Source organism: Sinohyriopsis cumingii, chromosome 18, assembly GCF_028554795.1.
Source record: "Sinohyriopsis cumingii isolate HCF-2022 chromosome 18, ASM2855479v2, whole genome shotgun sequence".
In the NCBI taxonomy this organism is placed as follows: Eukaryota; Metazoa; Mollusca; class Bivalvia; order Unionida; family Unionidae; genus Sinohyriopsis; species Sinohyriopsis cumingii.
The window spans coordinates 70,294,727-70,318,823 of record NC_142978.1 but is presented as its reverse complement, the minus strand read 5'-3'; the positions used below and the strand labels follow the sequence as shown (position 1 = coordinate 70,318,823).

The 24,097-nt window shown below is 35.2% G+C and overlaps 2 protein-coding genes across 2 annotated transcripts in view; one reads left to right on the top strand and one right to left on the bottom strand.

Annotated features, from left to right (window-relative positions):
* The window catches only part of LOC149776925 (uncharacterized), a 33,392-nt gene extending 16,133 nt beyond the window's left edge, over positions 1-17,259 (top strand). Inside the window, exon 4 of the mRNA XM_089941645.1 lies at positions 4,961-17,259. Coding sequence (XP_089797771.1) covers positions 4,961-5,145 — 185 coding nt within the window. The 3' untranslated portion in view covers positions 5,146-17,259. The remainder of the gene's footprint in view (positions 1-4,960) is intronic.
* Positions 17,260-19,624: 2,365 nt separating this feature from the next.
* LOC149776924 (protein moonraker-like) overlaps positions 19,625-24,097 on the bottom strand; it is a 66,095-nt gene continuing 61,622 nt past the window's right edge. Inside the window, exon 20 of the mRNA XM_089941644.1 lies at positions 19,625-22,634. Within this exon, the coding sequence (XP_089797770.1) occupies positions 22,334-22,634 (301 nt within the window). The 3' untranslated portion in view covers positions 19,625-22,333. The remainder of the gene's footprint in view (positions 22,635-24,097) is intronic.

Here is a 24,097-nt window from a genome sequence, read left to right as displayed (position 1 = left end):
TTATGATATGTTTACGGTTTACCCACAGGGAAGCTTCCATGATTTATTTAGAGATGATGACAATAGTCATCCTTTGTGTAGTTTATCCGGAAGTACAACCATAACAGGACATAATACACTGAGTGTGAAGATGCTCCTCAACAACAGTCTTACTCAGATTCAGCCATGAGTGCCTTGAGTTCAGGTTTAAACATGCTGTTGAAGAGATATACCAAGTGTTGTTGGTTTCAGAATGCCCTCCACCCTCTACCACCACACATGACTACATGGTCAAGGCATCAGTATATATTGACAATGAACAAGAGACTCCATGCTTTCAGCTGCTTCCCCAATCAGCAAAGATCAGGGAGATTCATTACTCTCAGTTTGGAAGAATCTGTGATTCAGGGACTATAAGGCTTTCTTTTCTGAGAGGAAGTGAAAATAAAACAATTATCATGCTGGTACAAAACACACTCTGGCACTTCCCATACTGATTGCCTGGATTTAGATAAGAATTCCACACTTTTTATAAAGTGGACAAGAATGTTTTTCAAGCCACATTGAAGCTGTTTTGGAACATAGTCACCACATCTTTGATATTGACTTGGCCTCATTGTAGATTTTCCGACTAGTAGAAAAATCAGACATCCAACATTCCATGAATGAATGGCCCAAATTGTTCAGGTCATTTAGCAAAGTATCTCACCATTCATTGGTGAATGCATTGACTGCCTCTGCAAATCTTGACCTGATACAATTGGGATGTGTGTTTGTATCTTGATCTGATACATCGGGATGTGTGTTTGTATCTTGACCTGATACAGTCGGGATGCGTGTTTGTGCTTCAGTACATAAAAGCCAGGCTCTGACTTTAAAGAACATTCGCCACTGCTATTTTGAGGTAAAACAAAATGCAAGAAGTTCAGAGGCAGGCTGCTTAAGGACTACCTCTCCAATGTGCTGCCCTACCTGCATCCACCTAAACCCATCCACAATGGAGGGATGATAGGTGAACCAAGCAAAAGGAATATTTTATGTCCCAAATGTCATTTAGACCTCAACCTTTTGCCAGTAGGCAACAGCCAATTTAAACCATTCTAGGAAGCACCATTCCAGGGGAGGTTTCTCCACCTCCATGCCTCCTGTCTCCACCACTGACTTAACACCCAAACCACCAGCAGTCTACTGGTGGGTGCCAGACTCCTGCAATTCCAGTCATATTGGAGTAATCCATTTCCAGAAAATGAATGAGTGATCAAAGTCAGTTTGGAGCGGCTTCTGATTTTGTTTATCCAACTCAGTCCTCTTTCTTCCTTGCCACTTTTAATGGATGTGTCATCAGATTAGAAGGAAGATATTCTTCAGCAGACCATACACTAATTGACCAATGGGCAGTGAGATTGTGTGAAAACCACAGCCTCCAGGATTCTATTCATGGCAGCATTTCTTTATCAAAAATGACATTAACAAGTTCAGGCTGATTATAGACCTGAGTCTCCTTTACAGATTTATTCTACAGCCAAGCTACAGACGCCAAATTTATATGACTCTTGATCTGAAGGTATGTCATCTCATCAAAGCCTGCTTTCATGTTTGTATTCACCCAGCATTCGAAAGGTTCTTTGGTTTGCTTCCTGTGACAAAATTTACCATTTTCAAGTTCTTCTGCTCAGTTTAGGTATCAGCTGCTGGGGCTTTTACCAAAATTATAAGTTGCTTTGTCACCCTTACAGCTGTGGCAGCGTATTTGGAGGATCTCCTTCAAGAACATGGTAAATTCTATTTTACTCATAGACAGAAGGATCTCCTATCCCTTTGAATCTTTTCATTTGCTCATGAACTGGGAAATATTCAACCTTCACCCAGCCCATTGTTTTTTCCATCTGGGTATGGAGTTTTTATAATGTCAATCTTGTATGTCTCCCACATGTCTGTGTCATTCAGGTCAATGAATTCATAGCAATTGTCCAATGGGATGTGGATTTCAGTGAGGAAGTTCTTGCAGCTCCACTCGTTATTCAGTACAACAGCAGATTTGATCCCACTGGACCACCTTTATATGCGCCTATTACAAATGACTTCAGGATCATTGGTTCCCTTTTTCCAGTCCATTTGACCTAAAGGTCAATATCATGAATGAAGATCATTCATGTGTCAGTAGCACAACTACAGTTGGTTCATGACAGGAATTCCTCTGGAGAAACCCCAACCAGAACACCAGTACATGCAGTTTGGGAGACCACTTGGTGCCGGACTTCAATACAGTCAGGGGCAAATGGTGACCATGGGAATTGCCCCCTTATCAACCTCCTCAAAATGAAGGCTCTCATAAAAGACTTTTAAGTTCTAGATGGACGGACTCTGTGGAAAGTCAGTTCTGATTATCCATATGGAATGGTCCCCTCATCCATTGGTTTTTCATCTGATTTGTGCACTTTGAGAATGTCCAGTATTAAACTTTTTTGTAGCAAGGTGGAACCACAAATTGCCCACCTTTACATTACTGGTTCTGGATGTAGAAGATTTGGCAAAGTATGCTCTGTCAATCATTTAGAAGGGGTTATGGGCCTTTGCATCCCCCTGCCCATGGTCTTGTAAACGAATATAATAGAGAAATATTGGGTCAGAATTGCAAGAACATTTTGATGGATGGTCTCAGATGGGACAAAACCTGTGGCAGTGATCTACTCGATCCTGATAGGCCTATCCAGGAAGATTATAGACAAACCAAATCTTCTCAAACAACCATGGTCACTGGTGTTCCATGTCTGCTTGAGAACTGATGAAAAAATTCAAAACTTTGATTGTGGAGAGAATCTTGAGAGCAAGAAGGCCCTCTACTCTGAAGGCTTATGAGGGAAAGTGGCATGTTTTCAGTAACTGGTGTTGAGTCAGTAACATCATCTCTTTAAGAGCTCTGATTCCTCAGTTGGCTGACTTTTTTGTCAGGCTTCCATATTTCCAAATAGTTTTTTTTATCATGGCTCAGTTCAGGGAAATTTAAATCATTAGCCCAAACCTAAATGTAGCTGTTGTCTTTCAAACCCTGTTTCCTGATAGCTTAAGCTACATATGCAGTATGTGTGAGTTACCTGCCCTTTAAGTCGACCCAGACTATCTTCAGTTCAGATCAGATGGTTCAGCGATCATCATGACAAAACCTGACTTTGTAGCAAAGAAATGGTTACCATTCATGGGGCAAATCAGAGAGTCATCAAACTTAAGCTCTTCCTGTCCATAGATGAGAGCAGTGGCCATGCAAGATCCTGTCCACACCCTCAAGCACTACTTGAAGTGCACAGAGACAAGTTATAGGTGCATAAAACTCCTTCTCCAGGTGAAGGTGGGAAAGCAGGATACCACCCCTCAAGCCCAATCTTTAAATGCTTAAGTGGGTACATACTTAGTGTACACTGATGTCTCAAAAGACCAAGAGTTATCTCATGAAAGTTTTGCAATCTCTGTGAGCCTTGCATTCGAACACAGTGTTTAGATCTAATTCATCATAGAAGTTGTTGACTGGCGTGCAGAGTCAACCTTCTTGAGTTTTTAGCTCGGGGATTTAGCTCCACAAAGACAAAACCTAAATCTGGTGGGTCATGTGACTGCAGCCCAGATGACCACCAAACCCAATTAAACCAACACAGTCTGTTAGCTTCACTGGATTTGCAAGTGAATTTTGATGGTAAGATTATTTCAGTAATCATCTTCTTAACCTGATAGAGTGGTTATGGAGAACGAGACCATAGCCAGTGTTGCTTAAAGTAGGAGAGCAGGTTATCATGCAGATAATGAATCCAATCTTTCTTGCCTGGAAGGATACCCAAAGTATTGGTAGGATGCTCAGCATTCCCTCCTCAAATTACCTATTCTGCTGATGTTAATGTTTTAGGTGAATGTATTCAAAGGAGAAAGCACATTTTTCTAGTAAATTGTTTCTCCAAGAATACTTACCAGATCACGTTACTTAAAACCTAGTGACACATAGCAGTGGCAAAGGGAGGTAATGAGCAAGAGTTAGTGCCCTTTGTCTATTTGATATAGACAGAAAAGGCACAAGCAAAAAATCCCATTTGCATCTTTTAAAGTCTGGATGACATAACTGGGGTCTTTTTGCGATCATCTCCATGGAAAAATTCCATTCATGTATGGTTAGCTTGTTTCACTGAGATGCTGAGCTGAGCTGACTTACTATGTTATCTGTTTTGCTCCAGTGGCAACAGCAGTATGCTAGGTAGGTAGAGACAGCATTACGGTATATAAATGGGGCATCTACTGTTCCATATAGCTTGTTTTAACATGTATTTTCAGATTTGTACTGTGTGAGTCATATAAATTAATATGGAAACCAGAGATTCCCAACATGAAAATAAATATACATGTATTAAGAATCCCCATGAGCATTTTGTTTAAGGTATTATTTCTGGATCTTGGCTTGTAAACTATCATGGTCAGATCCCATCCCATAACTTTACCTATATTTTCAACTCAAGAAAAGACAAACTACAGAAGGGACATGTACAGCTGATACTGATCCCAGGGTGTATCTTTACCCTCAGGGACATGTATACCTGCTATTGACCCCAGGGTGTATCTTTGCCCTCAGGGACATGTACAGCTGATATTAACCCCAGAGCGTATCTTTGCCCTCAGGGACATGTAAAGCTGATATTGACCCCAGGGTGTATATTTGCCCTCAGGGACATGTACAGCTGATATTGACCCCAGGGTGTATCTTTGCCCTCAGGTACATGTACAGCTGATATTGACCCCAGGGTGTGTCTTTACCCTCAGGGACATGGGCAAGGGGATTAAATTATGGTGTGGCAGGTAAGTATATAAATGTAGAGATCTGATATGAGTTTTACAAACTATATTTTCTTTATTTAATATCGTAAGCAAAAGGTTTTCATTTAGCAGCTGTTGACCTTAATATGATTATTCAAAAAAATATCTGTTTATATCTTTTATTTTCTAGATATTTTAAAGGGAAAGAAAAGATTTTTGCCCATGTTTAAGAAGAAAAAACCCAAGAGAAAATACAGACAGTTGAAAGAAGTTGATTTGGCCAACCCTGATTCTGACACAAGCGAAGAGGAATTGATGCTGTATGGTACAAGTCATCAAACATACACAGGTCCAGAAAGGAAACCAAGAACTTGATGGTTGGAATAAATACATTGCTCCCCAGTGTTGCACATAGTATTCCAAGGGCTGCAGGGGACATTGTGTATCCCTGTCCAAATTTGGGGATACACAGAATTGCATGAGAAATGAGAAAATCTTATCACAAGCATTGAAAAGAGAGCATAAGGAATTTTACCTATTGCTTGTGACAGTGCAAGTGCTCAAGTATAAATAACATGTTTTGATAATCGGTATACCTGAGAAGAGTGTTACTATAGAATTTTTCATTTGAGATCTTGCTTTCATTTAACATTAGTGTTCACTCTAAAATGTAATCCCTTTTGTTAAACAGTCAACCTCAAAAATATGTTCCACTAGTGGCTTTCAGTGACTTTGCAATACAAATTGGCAAACTACTACAAATCTTGAATGTTTTGATTGCCATGTTAAAGTTGTTTTATTCCTTAGCAACTTTGCATGTATTGGCCAACACAGACATGGACAGATGTGAACTACAAAAGAATAGGTTGCAGATTTTCTAAAATATTTCCTCGAAGAAATAGTTTCATAAACAGGGTGCATAGTATTTAAGATTTGGGGAATATAGGACAGAATTGTTTTGACAAACCAACACTTAGGGTGCAATACTGGGCTCCTCACTCTAAGGTGCCTCATATAACACAGTTCCTTATATAATGTGGGCATGGTCATTGATCCCATTGTACTAGCTTAAATATTTTTCCATGTAATGTATGCTTATGATAAGGTACACTCACCTACATCATCATGCAGATTTAGGACTCACCTGAACTGTATGGTACATGTGTACCAAATATGACTATATGATGGTCCAGTTGCAAGACCCAGACCATCACAAAATGTGTTATTCATTGTATAACAACAGGTCTGGATTTACACTGTTCTGTGCTGAGACCCAGACCACCACAAAATGTGCTGGCAGTTCATAGTTCATGTTGTTCATTAGTTAAAGACAGCCTATCTCTAATCTGCTAGCAAACTATTCATTAGGAAACAACAGGTTTGTATTTACACTTTTCCCAGCTGGGTATACATTATTCATTATACAACAACAGGTTTGGATTTACACTGTTCTAAACTTGGTATACATTGTTCATTATAAAACAACAGGTTTGTATTTACACTCTGTCCAGTTTGGTGCACATTATTCATTATACTACAACAGGTCTGGATCTACACTTTTACCAGCTGGGTGTAAATTATTTATTATACAACAACAGGTTTGTTTTTACACTCTGTCCAGTTGGGTGCACATAATTGATTGTACAACAACAGGTCTGGATCTACACTTTTCCCGGCTGGGTGTAAATTATTCATTATACAACAACAGGTTTGTATTTACACTCTGTCCAGTTGGGTGCACATAATTCATTGTACAACAACAGGTCTGGATCTACACTTTCCCAGCTGGGTGTAAATTATTCATTATACAACAACAGGTTTGTATTTACACTCTGTCCAGTTGGGTGCACATAATTCATTGTACAACAACAGGTCTGGATTTACACTGTTCTAAACCTGGTATACATTGTTCATTATAAAACAATAGGTCTGGATTTACACTCTGTCCAGTTGGGTGCACATAATTCATTGTGCAACAACAGGTCTGGATCTACATTTTTCCCATCTGGGTATACATTATTCATTATAAAACAATGGGTCTGGATTTACACTGTTCCCAATTGGGTATACATTGTTCATTATAAATCAGTAGGTCTGGATTTACAGTTTCCATTTGGGTACACATTCATTTGGCAACACATTTGGATTTACTTAGCTTTCAGTTATTAGTGTACTTTATATATGAATTAATGCAATATTGGAAATTGCTAAATTTCATTGAGCACAAAATCATCACAAGTAAACAAGAACCAGGCTTGAATGTTGGTTACCTTATAAATAGCAACACAGCTGTATACTATGCATTTGCTAATAAGGACATTACAAGAAAAATATTTGTTAATATTCTGATTTATAATTTTTTTTTTAAACTTCTAGACTGCTAGATTATAGTAAATCAAAGAATATTAATAAGCATAAAATTTCAATAAATTCAGTGAGTGAACTGATTGTTACTAAACTTCTATTCAAATAAAGTTTCTTATAGAAAGATTGTAATGCTATAGATGCTGGAGTCCATTCAGCTGGACAGTTCCAGAACCAAGGTTAGATAGTTACATTACTGTATATACTCACTTATAATTGAGTCCAACTGCAAACAAAACAGACCCTGATCTGCTGTAACTGTTGCATAATGCATGAGCATATCAGGATATGTGTTGTTTTTCTTTTCATTACACTAATAAATTGCATAGACTCAGATCTGCCAGTGCATTGCCATGGCAGATCACAATCTGTGCAGTTTGCAATGGGACTCAACTTATAAGCAAGTACATACAGTAACTATTTTGAAAGTGACCTAGTTTACTTATAAACAAGCACATACAGTAACTATTTTGAAAGTGACCTAGTTTACTTATAAACAAGCACATACAGTAACTATTTTGAAAGTGACCTAGTTTACTTATAAACAAGCACATACAGTAACTATTTTGAAAGTGACCTAGTTAACTTATAAGCAAGCACATACAGTAACTATTTTGAAAGTGACCTAGTTAACTTATAAGCAAGCACATACAGTAACTATTTTGAAAGTGACCTAGTTAACTTATAAAAGCCACATACAGTAACTGTTTTGAAAGTGATCTAGTTAACTTATAAGCAAGCACATACAGTAACAGTAACTATTTTTAAAGTGACCTAGTTAACTTATAAGCAAGCACATACAGTAACTATTTTGAAAGTGACCTAGTTAACTTATAAGCAAGCACATACAGTAACTATTTTGAAAGTGATCTAGTTCAGTAAAGAGCAAGCAGATAGACCTCTGGATGTTAACTTGTAATAAATAATACAATCCATGCTTTGTTCATAAATTTCATTTGAATCTCCATTATAGCAGTGAGTCGTATTATTGACATTAGAAGCTGACCATTTGTTGGAATAAAGCAGTGACCTAATTTTATTTGTGTATACAAAACACAAAATAACTTTTATTTTAGAGCATTAAACAATTGCTACAAAAATTGTATGATATTATAAAATACATCATTAATTGAGCTGAAAGTGAGTGACTTTAAAATATTGTTTGATATGATCATGGTGTGCAATATTCATATGTATCTATCATAATTAAGGTATTATTTGTTGTTGATTCAGTTTTTAAATGAAGATGGAAGAATGAAATGAATGCATAGTTTTGATTAGTAATTGTTTTGATGCAATTTTTTCTCCTGTGAATTCATTTATTTATGTATATATAAAATTTCATCATTTTGCACATACAGACATTTTCATATGTGGATTGGGGATTGGGGTACAGTTTGTTTACAGAATGAAAATTATTCTATTGGGCTTTTTAGTAGGTGATTATCAACAATGATGAAATCATAAAAATTGGTACACTACAAAATAATATTGAACTCACAGTATTTTGATTTGATCCTATCCTTCTGTCTGTCCAGTCATTCATCTGTCCTGACAATAGTGTTAACAAAATAGTGTAAAAAGTTTCTTTATGTAGACAAATAATATGGCAAGCTTATTTGTGTCCATATGTAGATAATATGATACAATTTTCAGACCATTACAGGAAGTGTTCAACTTTTCACACCTTTTTGAGATTGTTTTTGACAAAAACCTTGGTGGCACAATTGAGCAGAAGTTGCTAGAGAAAGAAATGAAATTTGAGAGGCAGGTTTCTGTTCATGCATAGATGGGCTGATTTGATTTTCAGACCATTGCAACAGTTTTGATATGCTGCCATAAGGAAGAGCACATTAAGCTGTATTATTGTCCATCTGCCTGTTATCGCTTTCACTTCTGCACAATAACAAACTTTGTGGATGGTTTCTACTTGTGGCAAGGAAGATCCATATCAGAGGTCAAGGGTCAAAGTTACAGTGAGTGAAATAAGATATAAAGTTTCTGCATAATAACTTTAATTCTACATCATGTTCTTGGACCAAACATTAGGAATGACTTGCACTTGGGGAATGGAAGAATCCTATTGATTTGGGGGTCAAAAGATCAAGTGTCATGTTCACTGTGACCAAAAAGAAGAAAAATTGTTTTTACACTATAACATTAGTTCTTAGTTACATACCGATAAGGGACACCCTGTAACAAAGTCATCTAAAGCGCTCATCTTTACCAATCACTGACATATCAACATGTCTGCATGAGTTTAAGTCTTGGGCTTAACCAGTATAAGTGTGAGAAAGCTTGCCAGTAGCTTCCCATGGGACAGTAGTTCCTACCGGGGATTTTCAGGGTGTTTTTTCCACCAGTTATACTGCCAGCCATGTATAGCCTATCATGCAGTGAAGTATGGCATTAAACCCTAAACAACATTACATTCCTGGTACTTCGTGGATGGCTTGCACTTTGCATATGGAAAAAACCTTAGATTTTAGGGTCAAAAGATCAAATATTGAGGTCACTAACTGAAAAAATGTACACGATTTCAGTACAATAACATCAGTTCTACATCACAGATACAGGCCAAATATTGTATATGGGTAGTACAAGTGGCAGAAAAGAAACTTATCAGTTTGGGTTTTAAAAGGTAAAAGTCAAGGTCACTTTGAAAGAATGAAACTAGTTTCTGAACAAATATTTTGGTTCTCAGCTAAGTAACATCACTAAAATTTATGGATATCTTGCTCTTTGGATAAGTAAACCTGTTGATTTTGAGGTGAAAAGTTCAAAGGTCAAGACCACTGTGACTGAAAGAAGAAAAATGGTTTTCACTTTATGAATTTAGCTCAAGACCATATAAATGTATCTTGACCAAAGTTTGTGGAAGGGTTGCACCAGAGGCTGATATTTCATTATAGATTTAGCTAAACATGGGTATGTCTTAACATTCTTAGACCAGTTAAATGATTTTCTGTCCATGATATCAGGTTGAAGGCGAAAGGCTATGGCAAATAACTTTGAACTGCACTTGGAATTTTCAGGAATATCAGAGATGGTTTAAATTCTTAGCAGTGAAAAAGAATAAAGAGAAAAAGATGAGCTTGGGTTCCTTGAAGTGTTTTTGGCCAGTAGAGCAGTGATCCCATAAAAGGACTTTTTTACCTTATATTTAACTGTATCGTTAGAAGTCCAAGAGATACTGAAACATGTGTCTCTATGTTGTTTGAGGTTTGATATGACTAACATGGGAGTGTACATGTTACTTTCAGCACTATGAAATAGATTTTATTAGTAGGATGATTCCTCATAAGGTTTCAAATTAATTTGACAAAATATAAAACCAGATTTCAAATTAATTTTTGGGTGTAGTTTTTAATTATCAAAAAGCTTATTGCTTTTGCATTTGTTAGGAAGTAGTCAGTACAGGTGGTAACGTTAACCATCTTTGTAAGTCATCTGAAGGTTTATACACCTTTTTTATTTTCACAGTATCAGGTCATGAAATACATAAAGAAGAGCAAGCAAGTTAAAATTAAAAAGTATCTTGTAAATAAAGCTACCCTGCATTTTTGCCGTGTTTAAAGTTTCAATTTACAAAGTATAGGGTATATGGCATTCAAAACACAAGTGAAGAACAAGTTAGCATGTTATTTTTAATTGTATTTTTATGTTTACTGCATATTTACCATGCATCAGATTGGAAATTGAAGAGTAAATTTATTGTTGATTTTGCTATGCATATATCTGATTTATCTTTTGAAAATATAGTTTGTAGATAATGTATTTTAATTGTTTTGAAAGAAATAGCTATTTTTAGATTATTTTTGTAGAGCCTGCTTTTTTGGAAGCCTGACATTGCTACCATTTGCATCCATGTCTGTGTCCATATGTCAGTCTATACCACAGATTAAGGCTTATAAGCTTGACATGGCAACCATTTGCATCCATGTCTATGCCCACATGTCTGCCTTCGCTACAGATTTAGTTTTATAAGCTTGACATGGCAATCATTTGCGTCCATGTCTATGCCCACATGTCTGTCTTCACCACAAATTTAGTTTTATAAGCTTGACATTGCAACCATTTGCATCCACATTTATGCCCATATGTCTGTCTTCGCCACAGATTTAGTTTTATAAGCTTGACATTGCAATCATTTACATCCATGTTTATGCCCATATGTCTGTCTATACCACAGATTTAGTTTTATAAGCTTGACATGGCAATCATTTGCATCCACGTTTATGCCCATATGTCTGTCTATACCACAGATTAAGGTTTGCAAGCTCAGTGTTCAAGATTTGTTTTTCTATACAAAAAAGGCAGGCTTGACAAAAAGGGGGTCTCTTGTTTGTATTTGCTACATTAGACTAAAACTATTTTTATGATTTATATTACAGCATTAAGTTACATACAGTTTTGTCACATAGAAACAGATATGTCATCTGACAAATTTCACATATACATAAAAAGTAAGTTTATCTTTAGGACTTGTAAGATAGTCTTTTAATTGTGATGTCTCATTGTATGGTTGTTATTCTGTTGTTTTTTGTTATTTTATTTTATATGCAGTAAATTTGCATATGGTAATTGTGATTTGGTGAGTCCAGAGACATACACACCTTAACAGTTTATACCTTTTATGTGTTACATACATACATACATACATACATACATACATACATACATACATACATACATACATACATACATACATACATATAATAAAACTGATTGTAACACAAAGTAGATGTCAAAAAAGTATGCATTATCATTGTGATTCGTGACTGTTACATGACTGTCAAAATGTTTGAGAAGAATGATTTTATCACTTTAAAACAAATGTGGGATCAGAAAAAGGAAAAAGTCAAGAGTGATGTGGAGAAAGTAAAGATTTGACATTTAACTGGAAAATAGTATGTTTTTGTAAAGTGTATATCATTATAGTCATTTAAGAGTATAGTATTAATTGATGCCAAATAAAATGAGAATTGTTCTAAATGATTATGTTTTACTGCCTATTTACCATGCATTAGGCTGGAAATCAGTCATAATTCCTGACTACACTGTAGATGTCATCACAGAACCAGTCTATAGTTGAAAATTATCTATCTTAGTAGACTACTGCAATGGTGTCTGAGCATTTAGCTGGCTTAAGAAAATCAGGCATTGGGTTTAATCATAACCAGTACAAGGGGTGTTGTTTTTTTCTTCTGGTTTACATGAGATCACACTTCTTGGTTGGCCGCTTCATCAAACAATGTTCATGTACTTTAACACTGACTTTGTGAGCTGTAATTCCAAGGGTGGTTATTAAATGATATTGCAAAGAATACTGATGGAGATTCAAGCAAAAAAAGCTAAATGGTCGCCATCTAAAGTCATGTATAATCAAATTCTGAAAAATAACATCTTTAGCTGAAATAGTCTACATTTCTACCTGACCATGTATGACTGATACTTTGAATATGTTTTGCCCATTTGTGTTATTTGATACTGCCTAGACTTACAACATACCAATATTGCATACCTTTTATACTCATGTATATGCCTTCAGACAACATAGACCCTGATCTGCCATAGCTTAATGTTTGTTAATAGAAATAAATTCTAGTCATCAGAGGAAAAGATCTCATATTTTTTATCATAATTGCCTCCCCTGCACAAAAACAACTGGAATAATGCTGATGCTTAGAACTCCTGCAGATTAGTTTCACGTCATGCATATGAGAATGTACTATGCACTTTATACACTTTTATTCAGTAATTCGCCCGTAAAGTACTTGTTGTGACATTAGTCAGTAGAATTATTATAGTGCTTGTCATGTGTGTGTTTATAATATGAGCTATCTAGAAGACCAAAAATGGCTGATTCCCATTGGGACCTTGTGGAGCCACTTTCTTACAAGCTTCTCGTGGCACATACAAAAAATTGGTATGCACCATTGGCTTGCAAGGGTCCTGTGAAAGCAAGCAATTAGTCTGAAATTGATTTTGCTAATTCTTCATGAAACAACGCCATTGTATAGCTATCCAATAACTTGATATATTTGTTCACTTTACTCCAAGTGTGTTGTATGGAAAGGTTATATAAAAGGATCAGCACTGCATTTTTGTATATACAACCACATGACAGTCTTCCTGTACTTATGCAGAATTTTTTTTCTTCAGAGATGGTGCTGTCGTGTAGTGCATGAAAAACAGTAACACAGCTTTGTATATGAAAGTCATGAAGTTTGACTTAATGAGTTGCTTACCTTCTGCCATGTATGGGTTTAGTCTTCTAAACTTGTGTCTTTCCCTTTGGTTTAGTGCCTGGTTGCCTTAATCACATGCATATTCATCGTTATAAATGTACAACCTTGGCTTGGTCTTGATTCAGCTGCATATTCATCGTTATAAATATACAACCTTGGCTTGGTCTTGGTTCAGCTGTAAAACCATGCTGACTCAGCACCACATAGATTTTTATCATACTCATCATATTCATCTATCCAACACACTTTGTGGTCATTCTTCTGTTGTTTATTGTACCGTAACATATAGGCACAGCAAAATGTTTTGATTGCAGGTTAAGATTTTTATTTTAAAATGTCACAGTATTATGACTAAAATGTGCACTTAATGTTGTTATTCCTTTGGCAACTTTGACTCAGCAGCCAATTTGTAGGCAGTTTTGAAATTTACACATCAAAGCAGGTAGTTGCTTCAACAAATATTGACTGTGGCATTGGTTGTTCACAACTTTCTGTTGCAGACTCACTCTAGATGAGGTTGTTGGTACATGAGGTTGATATCATTTTAAATTGACTTAAACTGACTTAAACTGCAGGTGAAAATGAAAAAATTATCCACTTTGGCATCACATTTTGTGTTTGGTTAGTACTGAAAAACTAAAATGTATGCTGGATGTGTACAGAGAATAGACCTTGAGTAAAAAAACTAATTTCAATGGGTCTGTCATTTTTTTCATCCAGCATACAACATGCAGGAAGAGTGAGGGACGGGGGGGGCACAGACTAACTTCTCTAAGCTAACCATAAATGTCATCTGTATCGAAGCTTATTTCTTCAGTTTGTGCAAGCACCTACTCTTGAACCATCTTAACTGTGTATTTTGCCCTGGAATGGTGTGCACTAGCCTTCAAGCAGCGCACTTTTACCAGGTGAACACACTGGAGTTATCAAGCATCTCCAGGCAATTGGCACTTTATATCACCTTCTTGTAAGCCCAGTCTGTTGACAATGTCTCATTCAGCACAAGTACAAAGCAGTTTGTATGGTTGCCTGGCTGCGTTGTTGGTGATTTAGAGCCATGGAATGTTGCTAGTGATGGGAATCTGAATTTCATAATCAATAATCAGTTTCACTTGACTGATAATCAATTATAATTGGTTACTAAGAGCAAATTTTATTTTTTGTTTGTTATACATTTATAATTTTGCACAAGAGTTCAAAATATTAATAAATGTAGGGGAGTAATCTCTTTTAAAGACACATATACTTTTACTGGATAAAAATATTACATTTTTTCAGTTGTGTTATTTTTGGTCTCCAACTTTGTTAAATGAAAGTCACTTTTTATGACTGATCAGTCTTATGTAATTGGAATATTGTTGCAATCCCCCAAAACAATTTCATTCATATGTGATGTGTCTATAATTTAAAGTACAGAGGGACATGGTTTTCTTGTTTGCCATTATTTACAAATACTATAAAGGATTTTACATTTCTAATTATCAAAGTTTGCACCAACAAAATATGGTATGGTTTTATATTTGTAAGTTGTGAAGGGAATAATTCAGATCAACTTAAGTGGACTGGAAGCTCTATTTAGCTTACCATTTACACAGGAGTTTTACTAACGTTTGTGTTTTGCATTCAACTAAAAATATATAGAATCCCTTTACACACAATCGATTATGGAGTTTCACAATCGATTATCTTATCGCTTCACTCAACCAACTGATGATCAATTATAATTGATAATTGGAACAACACTCTGCCTGTTGCAGCAGTGGGGAGTTCAATGAAAACAGCCACTGTAACTGCACAAGACTTGGAGCTAAGAAATTCTCCATGTCATTTATCTCCTGTCATGCTTTGTTGTCCAAGCTGTTTTATTAGGATTTAATTAGGGAGACCAATTTTTTAATGGAATTTTTAACTCTGTTGATTGGAAGGGCAAAATAATAAAGGTCAAAGTTTCTTAACATTGTACCTGTACTGAAACAAAATTGATATTGAGAATAAGTAGAGAGGGCCTGTTTTAAATTTTCTTTGCCTTAATTTACATAGAAGTCAACATGGAGTACCAATTCCAACTGTTATTAACTGTAAGTACAGAAATGCCAAACATTCTGATTTAAGCAGAATCATTCCTATTTTTAACCTCAAATTACACAATTATTACAATCCCTTCTGTCAGATTCCAATTTCAAATCAGATTATTCTGTTGACAAGTGCAACATCACTGACATATCTTTGCCTTGTCTTAAGGATTATATTTCTGCTCCTCCATCTTTTATTTTATTGTATATACATTTTACATAATTCTAACATCTTTACTATACATATATATATATATATATATATATATATATATATATATATATATATATATATTCCTACAGTTTTTGTTCAATTCATTCTTATATTTTTGGAACTTTATAGTTGGCATTATATAGCCTACATACATGCTCAGAGAAATGCTTGTAATGTCTTTTCTGAAAGAAAACTAAGTCTTTGTTTCACAAAAGCAAATGACTATTGGCCAATTTACCTGAGAAAGTTCACAAAAAGTGTTCAACTGAAAGTAGACAATGAAGATTATACCATTCTTTAAAAAATGCTAATATTTTTAATGAAATATGCAACACACGACGGATACCATGCCTTAAGTCTTCTATTAACAGACTTCAGCATGTCACATGGTGGGAAGGATAACCATAAGAAGTGTCACAAAATAAGGCAAGAAATAACTTGGTTTTGCCTTAGAACAATTTGACTATTTTTCATTGTACATGCATACGTTACCTAAGATGAATAATTGTTTTTCCAGGTAAGTGACTGTACTAGCATGTATCTCGTTGAAAATTACTTGTGACGAGAGACATTAAAAGCATGATATACATGGATAATTTACCCTATTACTCACTCTTCTATGGATTTAAGGTAGATTCCGTTTCTAACTGACACTGGTCATTTTGGATCTTGTCAAGGAGTGAACTTTCTCCATTGTGTTCTCCAGCCATAGGGTAAGTGTTAAATTCATATTTTATTTGATATGTGAAGCTTATTCAGGTTTATAATGTCATATCGTGTAATGATGCATTTACTACTACACAGATTTGAAATGTTGTGAACTTTGAATTACAAGTTGCTATTAGAGTTTAATTTATTAGCATATATCTAAAGATTTTTCAGAACCCATTATTATGACCAGTTTGGTTTTATTGTAGCTGTTCAGGGCTGTTTAGAGCTGACTGAAGATGTTCAGGGCTGTTTAGAGCTGACTGATGATGTTTACGTCCGACGGTAGCTGTTTAGGGCTGACTGTAGCTGTTTAGTGCTGCGCGCTGTCTATACGTTTGTAAATGTGGTGGAGCCACGAATGTAGACATAGCCAATACAAGGGTGCTTGTATGCTGTCTGTACGTATGGGTATACGCCTGTCTGTACATGTGGTGGATCCGTGAAGGGTGTGAGTGGCCGATAAGTGTGGGCCAACCCAAGGACTCTGTGAAACTGTGTGGTTCATCAGTTTATGAATCATATGACTGTACAAGTGTCAAGAGTCATATGTTTGTTCCAAGTGATGTTTCAATTGAGTATATTTTCAATTGCATGAGATTATTTTGAATCTTATTTGTAATATAGGAGATTATGTGAAATCTCACTTACATTGCATAATATAGGAGATTATGTGAATCTCACTTGCAGTGCATAATATTATTTGAAACATATTTGCAGTCCATGAGGTTATTTGAATCTCACTTTCAATACGTAAGATTACATGAATCATATTTTCGTTTTTCAATTTGTGAATGTTTATATAGAGTGATTGGATCAATCATATGTTGAGAGCTTGAGAGAATCATTAATTAATTTCATAAATTTCCATCGTCCGTCACGTGTTCGTGTTATTCATTTAATCCAAAACCCACTCCGTTGTTATTCTGTTACAGGAAGCACATTTCAATCAAAAGCCACTTCATATCAGTAAGATTTATTGTGTTATTTATGGATAAGACTGTGAAGTATTCCTATATTTATTTCAAGTTGGCATTCCTATTTCACATTAGATTGGACTGGCATCTATGTAATGGAGACCATTTAGGATCCTTTTTCATGGCCGATCAAATCAAGTGTACCATATCTTTTTACTTACAAGTCGAGGCAAAGCACAAGGCAGGGATAAATTTTAAAGGCAAAAGTACTGAATTATATGATGAAAAATACGGCACATGTATTCATAACACAGTAAATGGAAGAAGTAAAAACAAGTCATTTTCTTGCTGGCCGTGTTAAGAAAACTCAATCTGAATATCATATTACAAATACATTACAAGACTGTGGTAGATAAACAATCTGGAAATAACATATATACTCGCTTATAAGTCCAACTGCAAACTGCACAGACCCAGATCTACTGGCACATTATGTTATGGTGGATGTGGGTCTGTGCAGTTTGTTAGTAGGTGTATTATGTTATGGCAGATCAGGCTATTTTGTTGTTTGCGGTCTGACTTATAACCAAGTGTATATATGGTATGGTCCTGTCAGTGGCAAAAATACATGTTTAGCTGTATAGAGAAACTTTCATAACAATCAGTGAATGAATCAAAATTAAAATAAGTGCCTGCTTTCCTACTAGTTTTGTAAACAATCCTAGCAACAATGGGATTTGTAAAGGCTTTCTATCAGGGGTGGCTTCTTATGCTAGCCATTCTTACATTCAGTATGTATATTCATAATTTGCAAATGACTGGTCAAAATGGCCATCACATTTGATAGGTCACCAGCTGTAATTATCTGAGGCTGTGAGGCATTGTATTTTATTCACTTTTCATGACAGCTTATGGTTCTCTACATAATGGATTTCATAGAGAGCAAGAGCTCTCAAGGTACTATAGTGTTTTTAAGCAATCTTGAATAAAACTTGTAAAAAGTCACTGACCCAGTGTTTATGCACAATGCATTTATTTGAAATGCTTACATATTGCAACTTTATTGTGTATTGCATCCTGGTGACAAAAGTATTGAGATTAAACCCTGGAAAGTAATTTTACATATGTATGGCGACTATACACTGGAAAGTAATTTTACATACGTATGGCGACTATACCCTGGAAAGTAATCTTACATACGTTTGGCGACTATACCCTGGAAAGTAATTTTACATATGTATAGTGACTATACCCTGGAAAGTAATTTTACATAACGTATGGTGACTATACCCTGGAAAGTAATTTTACATACATATGGTGACTATACCCTGGAAAGTAATTTTACATATATGTATGGTGACTAAACCCTGGAAAGTAATTTTATATATGTAGGGTGACTATACCCTGGAAAGTTGTTGTTGTTGTTGTGGGGTTTAACGCCATTTTTCAGCACACGATAGACTATACATGGCGGCCAGTATTAATGGTGGAGGAAGAACCCCGTAAAAAACACCGGAAAGAACCACCGACCCACAAGAAGCTACTGGCAAGCTTTCTCACATATCCACATTGGCTGAATCCTAGACTCGAACCGCCGCAGACAGAGGTGAGATGGCAGTGATCCGTAATGAAGAGCGCTTTAGACCACTCGGCCACTCGGGGGCCCCTACCCTGGAAAGTAATTTTACATAAGTATGGTGACTATACTCTGGAAAGTAATTTTACATACGTATGGTGACTATACCCTGGAAAGTAATTTTACATAGGTATGATGACTATACCCTGGAAAGTAATTTTACATAAGTATGGTGACTATACCCTGGAAAGTAATTTTACATACGTATGGTGACTATACCCTGGAAAGTAATTTTACATATGTGTGGTGACTATACCCTGGCAAGTAATTTTACATATGTGTGGTGGCTATACCCTGGCAAGTAATTTTACATACATATGGTGACTATACCCTGGAAAGTAATTTTACATACATATGGTGACTATATCCTGGAAAGAAATTTTACATACATATGGTGACTATACCCTGGAAAGTAATTTTACATAAATGTACACTATACTCTGGAAAGTAGTCAAACTATCCACTTTTGGTGCACAACACACCTTCGTATAAAGGTGAAAATTTGATTTCAGCAGAGTAGAAGTACAGTGAAATTTACACCCCAAGATAGGAGAAATAAAAAGAGATCTATGAATTGGATATACAAATAGAATCCTGTATACCACCATTTTCAACTGGGTAAAAAAATGCTACTGTAACTAATGATAAAAGTTCTTGAAATTATCCAATAATGAAAAGTTAAGAGCTGGTGATTGATTTTTTAAAATCCATTTATTGATAAATAGGATGCATATCACAGATGGTGTATATTCCTGACAATGGATGCAATATATGAATGAAAAACATGTACAGAGAGGATGGAATACATAATTAGTTGAACATATCTTTTCATTAATATTTATGCAATTTTTTAAAATTATGTTTATCCAGTTAGAGAAGCCTACAGTTACATCTATCCAGGTACAAGTATACTCACTTGTGCAGTATACTGTATGTACTTGATTCTATCCAGATACAAGTATACTCACTTGTCAATATACTGTATGTACTTGATTCTATCCAGATGCAAGTATACTCACTTGTGCAGTATACTGTATGTACTTGAGTCTATCAAGATACAAGTGTACTCATCCAATTACTGGATGTACTTGATTCTATCAAGATATGAGTATACTCACTTGTTAGTATACTGTATGTACTTGATTCTGTCAAGGTGCAAATATACTCACTTGTGCAGTATACTGTATGTACTTGATTCTATTCAAGATATGAGTATATTAACTTGTCAAAATACTGTATGTACTTGATTCTATCAAGGTACAAGTATACTCACTTGTCAAAATACTGTATGTACTTGATTCTATCCAGGTACAAGTATACTCACTTATGCAGTATACTATATGTACTTGAGTCTATCAAGATACAAGTGTACTCATCCAATATACTGTATGTACTTGATTCTATCAAGATATGAGTATACTCACTTGTCAATATACTGTATGTATTTTATTCCATCAAGGTGCAAATACACTCGTGCAGTATACTGTATGTACTTGATTCTATTCAAGGTACAAGTATACTCACTTATCTAATATACTGTATGTACTTGATTATTATAAGTTGGGTTTAACTGAAAGCAACATAGATCCTGATCTGTGGTCACATAATGTGCCAGCTCATCATGGTTTATTTTGTCTGTTCTACTGATTATTCCTAAAAAAAACTAAACAGACCCAGTTTTGCAATCACATTATGTGATGGCAGATCTTGCTCTATGCAGGTTGCAGCTGGACCTGAATTAAAATCAATTATAAACAAATATTTTTAACCTTTAAGTTGCTGAAAAATGAGTAACATACATACAGAAAAAAATACAATGAATATTTATCACTATTAAAACATGATTTCCAATTAAACAATTCTGTTACATATCATACAATTGATTTAGATGAGTTTAACGTTTATACTGTTACTGTTTTGACACAAAATATACCTCTATGCAAACAGACTGGTTGTGTGTTAAGAAAAAGATAAACTTTCAAAATAACATGACTGACTGGGTCATATATTGACCTGGCAAATTGTTTTAAAATGTTCAAAATTTTATCTATGTTCTGGATTTTAACAAATATGCTATGGGTTTATTGCAGCTACAGTGACCTATAAATTTTATTTAATTTTTCAAACACTGATCTCATTTACAATCTCTCTGCAAAGTATTTGCAGCATGTGGATGTAAGAAATAGATAACATGTTGTAATAAAAACATTTGTACAGAATAATTTATCTTCTTGGAGAAGGGATGTACTACTAAGTATTGAACAAAATAAAATTATCCTTTTGATAATTTGTCAAAATAGTGAAGGAAGCATAAAGAATACTTCCACTAAAGATAAATAACATGTAAATGAAGGTGTCATTAAATGGAGAAGGGTAGATCTTTTGGTTTATTTTAGCTCATTCATACAGTTAAAAGTAATACTGCATGTTATTTTAAAAATTTACTTCTTTGTCTGTAAACATTACAGATGTCAGCAACCTTTGGCATGGGTGCCAACAGTGGCATGCCTAACTCTTTAGAAAGGCATGTGGTACTTGCAGTTTTGTATTGTATGTACTGAAATTGCCAATTATATTAAATGCGCAGCACTCTAAAGGTGTGCAGGCTGTGTACAGAATGCTTGATTAATACTGCGCTTTCTGTGAGGCCGTCAGGCTGTGGATAAAACTAAAGTCACCAACCTCCCACTGCTTCCACCATATTTATTAAAAAAATCTAACTTCTTGATCTGAGACCAATTTACTTTGTAGGAATTCATTTGGTTTTCAAAGATTACATTCTGATATTCTTATCAACAATATTTATGACTATATGTAATTATCCAACATGTACAATACTAATCAGGGCTATTCAGAATAAAAAGTCTCCAAGGCATAGATGCTGCATACAGATTTGGTCTCCTTAGTAAATCAAATGAATAACTTTTCCTCTCAACAAATTCAGTTTCACCTTTTCCTTAGCTCCAATCATTCCAACTAAGTGATATATTATCAAACTGATATTTATAAACTGTTCTCACATGTGGCATCATTTGAAAGTGATATTTATTAAACTGTTCTCACATGTGTCAATATACGAAAGTGATATTTAATTATACTCACATGTGGCATTATATGAAAGTGATATTTTGAGGAGAAAAAAAAAAGAGTCAGATTTAAAGGCTAGACTTTGTACCCCTTTGATCCCAGGTTTGATTCCCAGTTTTATCACATGCAGACACAGATGATTACTGTTGAAGGCAAAAGCTTTTCTCCATGACCTCCATGTTTCATAACCTTAAACAGCACAACATGCAAGCATCTGGGGCATAAAAAGAAAAAGTTTTAAAATTTACTTAGAAATAAATAAAACTCAGTTTGATTACCAATTTTGAAAGTAATGTATTTAGTAATTTAAAATTTCAGTGGCTGGGTGTTTCTAATTCTTCCGTATCCAGAAAAGAAACCTCTACAGATTCATCCTCTGACTGGCTTTGTTCCTGAGATAGCGATTCTTGAACCTCATCCTCCTCATATTCCACTGGCTCCGAGTAGTCTGGTTCAGCTGGTTCTGGGTAGACTTGTTCTGGTGATGGTGTCTCTGGCTGGACTGGTTCAACAGCAAACTCTGTCTTACAAACATGATGTACAATGGCTTCTTCAATGTCAGCCAGTTCCTTGTCAATGTCTTTGACACAGTCATCCAAAATCGTGTCAGCAATTCTTGAAAAGAAGAATGCTTTAAATGTGCAACTTTGCTTATGACATTATACATGTAACCTTTATGATTTTGACCTCTGATCTTATGACCTTTGTATTATTACTCCTCATTTTCCATGTCTTCTGGTGAACTAATTAATAAGACAGATCTGGATCTAACCAACAGAAATTTGGACTTGATTCTGATTTAACAAAATTTAGGTCTAACTTTGGATTGAAAAATCTTAACATAAACTTAAACTTTATGAGATGCTAATTAAATATTCCCAGCAGGTATAATGAAAAAATAACAGAATGCAAACAGAACATCCATTTAAAAATATTGTCAACCAAAATTAATCTTTCTTGTGAACACATCAATAAAATTTTAAATGTCATTTACTTTTCGAAGCTTTGTGTTAAGGTTAAGAAAAATCCATGTAAAAAATTTTAAACTTTTTTTTTGTGCTTTTCTAATGAATATGAAAAGAAGGCAATTTCTGTATAATGGAAAGCCTTGGTTATCAATACTGTGATCTGATTGGTTTATTCAAACCAGCTGTCATCATAACAAACTACTTTGACTGCATACCTGTAACAAATTACTTTGAGCTCATTCTTCTAAAACTATAAGATATCTTTATTATCAAAACCATTTCTTTGACTCTTAATGTGTTTTGATCACTGTAGCTCTATTGTGAATATTCAAATAAGTCTGAGACATGAAATCAATAAACGACATTGGAGCTTAGTACCTAACAGCCAATATTTGCCCTTTTAGTAGGGTACTCACTAAATATTGCTCCATGAGCAGGGTACCATGCAGTATTTCTCCTTGGAGCTGCGTCCCAGTCAGTAATTGTCTTTTGAACAGGGTACAAGTCAATAATTTCCCTATTAGCAGGACACAAGCCCATTATTGTCCTTTGAGCAGGGTACCAGCCAATGATAGCTTTGTGACTGGGACAACTGCCAAAAATGAGCCTTTTAAGCAGGGTACCAGTCTAACAGAATTGCTTATATGCATGGTAACATCCAATATTTGCTTTTTGACTGGAATACAAGTCAATAATTATCCTTTGAGGAGGGTAACAGCCAATATTTGCTTTTTGACTGGAATACAAGTCAATCATTGTCCTTTCAGGAGGGTAACATCCAATATTTGCTCTTTGACTGGAATACAAGTCAATCATTGACCTTTGAGGAGGGTAACGGCCAATATTTGCTTTTTGACTGGAATACAAGTCAATAATTGTCCTTTCAGGAGGGTAACAGCCAATATTTGCTATTTGACTGGAATACAAGTCAATAATTGTCCTTTCAGGAGGGTAACGTCCAATATTTGCTCTTTGACTGGAATACAAGTCAATCATTGTCCTTTGAGGAGAGTAACAGCCAATATTTGCTTTTTGACTGGAATACAAGTCAATAATTATCCTTTGAGGAGGGTAACAGCCAATATTTGCTCTTTGACTGGAATACAAGTC